The sequence below is a fragment of the Spea bombifrons genome, chromosome 2, assembly GCF_027358695.1.
Source record: "Spea bombifrons isolate aSpeBom1 chromosome 2, aSpeBom1.2.pri, whole genome shotgun sequence".
In the NCBI taxonomy this organism is placed as follows: domain Eukaryota; kingdom Metazoa; phylum Chordata; class Amphibia; order Anura; family Pelobatidae; genus Spea; species Spea bombifrons.
This window is the reverse complement of record NC_071088.1, coordinates 8,631,066-8,632,690: the sequence shown is the minus strand read 5'-3', so window position 1 is coordinate 8,632,690 and position 1,625 is coordinate 8,631,066. Positions and strand designations below refer to the sequence as shown.

The 1,625-nt window shown below is 41.7% G+C and overlaps 1 protein-coding gene across 1 annotated transcript; it reads right to left on the bottom strand.

Moving 5' to 3' along the window:
* Nucleotides 1-445: 445 nt before the first annotated feature.
* KCNE1 (potassium voltage-gated channel subfamily E regulatory subunit 1) lies at nucleotides 446-811 on the bottom strand. The gene has a single exon (XM_053454458.1). The coding sequence runs from the start codon at nucleotides 809-811 to the stop codon at nucleotides 446-448; it is 366 nt and encodes a 121-aa protein (XP_053310433.1).
* Between the last annotated feature and the right edge of the window lie 814 nt (nucleotides 812-1,625).

Below are 1,625 nucleotides of genomic sequence, written 5' to 3'. Positions count from 1 at the left end.
ATGCATTCCAGTTTGTACTTATATGGTACATTATATATGACAATCCCACGAAATCCAAGTCAATGAGGGCCATTGTATCTTGACAGCGTTTGCCCGTTCCGTGTTACGTGGATATGTGTCTTGCCAAATGATATCATAACGGTCGGTTTTTCGTCATCACTCATGGGCTTCGGTTTGAGCTCTGATGTCCCTTGTATGCGAAGGTCTCCTTCACGCTAAGAAGGTCGGCTGCAGGAAAAAGACATTAAGGTGCCATCTTTGCCAGGTAGTCGTTATAAGGAACTGGTTTCTTTACCTCGCATGACCTCCTGATAATTAGCCTTGTTCTCAGTTCCGGTTCCTTTGGGTTGTTGCCTACGGCTTTGCTATAATTCTTTGTTTAAGATGCCCTAGGGGGCAAGTACGCTTATGGGAGGCGCATAGGAGGTTTCGAAGCTCTATAAAGTCAGTTGGAGCTGGTGGATGGAATGTGACTGGTAGGCTGTTCCACCGCAAACGTGTTCTCTACTAAGTAGCAAGACGACACGCTCCTCATGGTACTAGGTAACGTTTGGCCTTTATTCCAGTCTTTCGCAATGTACGTGTGGTAGGGGTCACTCGAGTGTTCGCGTTTTTTGGAGCGTATATAACTCATCATTATTCCAAAGGTAAAAAAGCCAAAGAATCCCAAAAGGAGAAGGATGTAGAAGACTTCCATTTGATCTGCTGGTGGGATAACCGTGGTATTACTTGGCCTAGGGGTGTACTTCTGTGCATAGGTCAACAGCAGCGAGTTCACCTCCGTCACATTTGCCTCTGCTATATAATTCATTTTCTTCGAATGCCTTCAGATGTGTATGCTGTGAATACAAATAAGGTTTGAAAATGTAAACTTTAGAATATAGGTGTCCATTATTATTATTATTATTATTATTATTATTATTATTGGCCTCTACCTATGCAGCAACATGCAGATTAGTTAACTTTTGGCTATAGGTAACCTTCCAGTGGTCAATTTCAACTCCCATCATGCTGAGCCATCATGTTCAACTCCAAATGCTAGCTGTGAATAATGAGAGTTGAGGTTGAAAACAGATGTCAAGTATGTAGAGGAGAAACTTGGCAGCAAAGTAAATTAATGTACATTAAACTATAGAAGCAAAATAATGCATTATCATCAGCGGTAGCAGCGTGAGTGAAAGGTGGCTTGCTGGGAAAGAAGGAGCCGGCTCAAATGCCATCTCAAGTTTAGTTTTAGGTCCTCAGAAGCATCCATAGAGGTCATTTTAGGGGCTTTTCTTATGGTGTGGCTTTTGCTTGTCCAGTTTAGGGGCTTTTCTTATGGTGTGGCTCTTGCTTGTCCATTGCAGGTTGACCCACCTCTGTGAGCAACTAACATAAAAAGTCATTGCTCTTATTCCTTTTGTGTATGTATATATTTATGAGGTAGTAGAAGCATTATTAAACCCACCTACAGACACCAGAAGACTTGTTTTCCCCTGAGAAATCTCATGGTGCTGCCATAACCACAAGGCTTTTGCCTCTATATCCACTTTATACATAGATCAATTAAAAGTAATTACCCATTGCCTTTAGACAAAACTCAGGTAGGAGGTACAATAGCCAGATCAATACTCATTTTTTGT

Coding starts and splice junctions, on each gene's coding strand:
- KCNE1 (XM_053454458.1), bottom strand. CDS start 811: ATGAATTATATAGCAGAGGCAAATGTGACGGAGGTGAACTCGCTGCTG.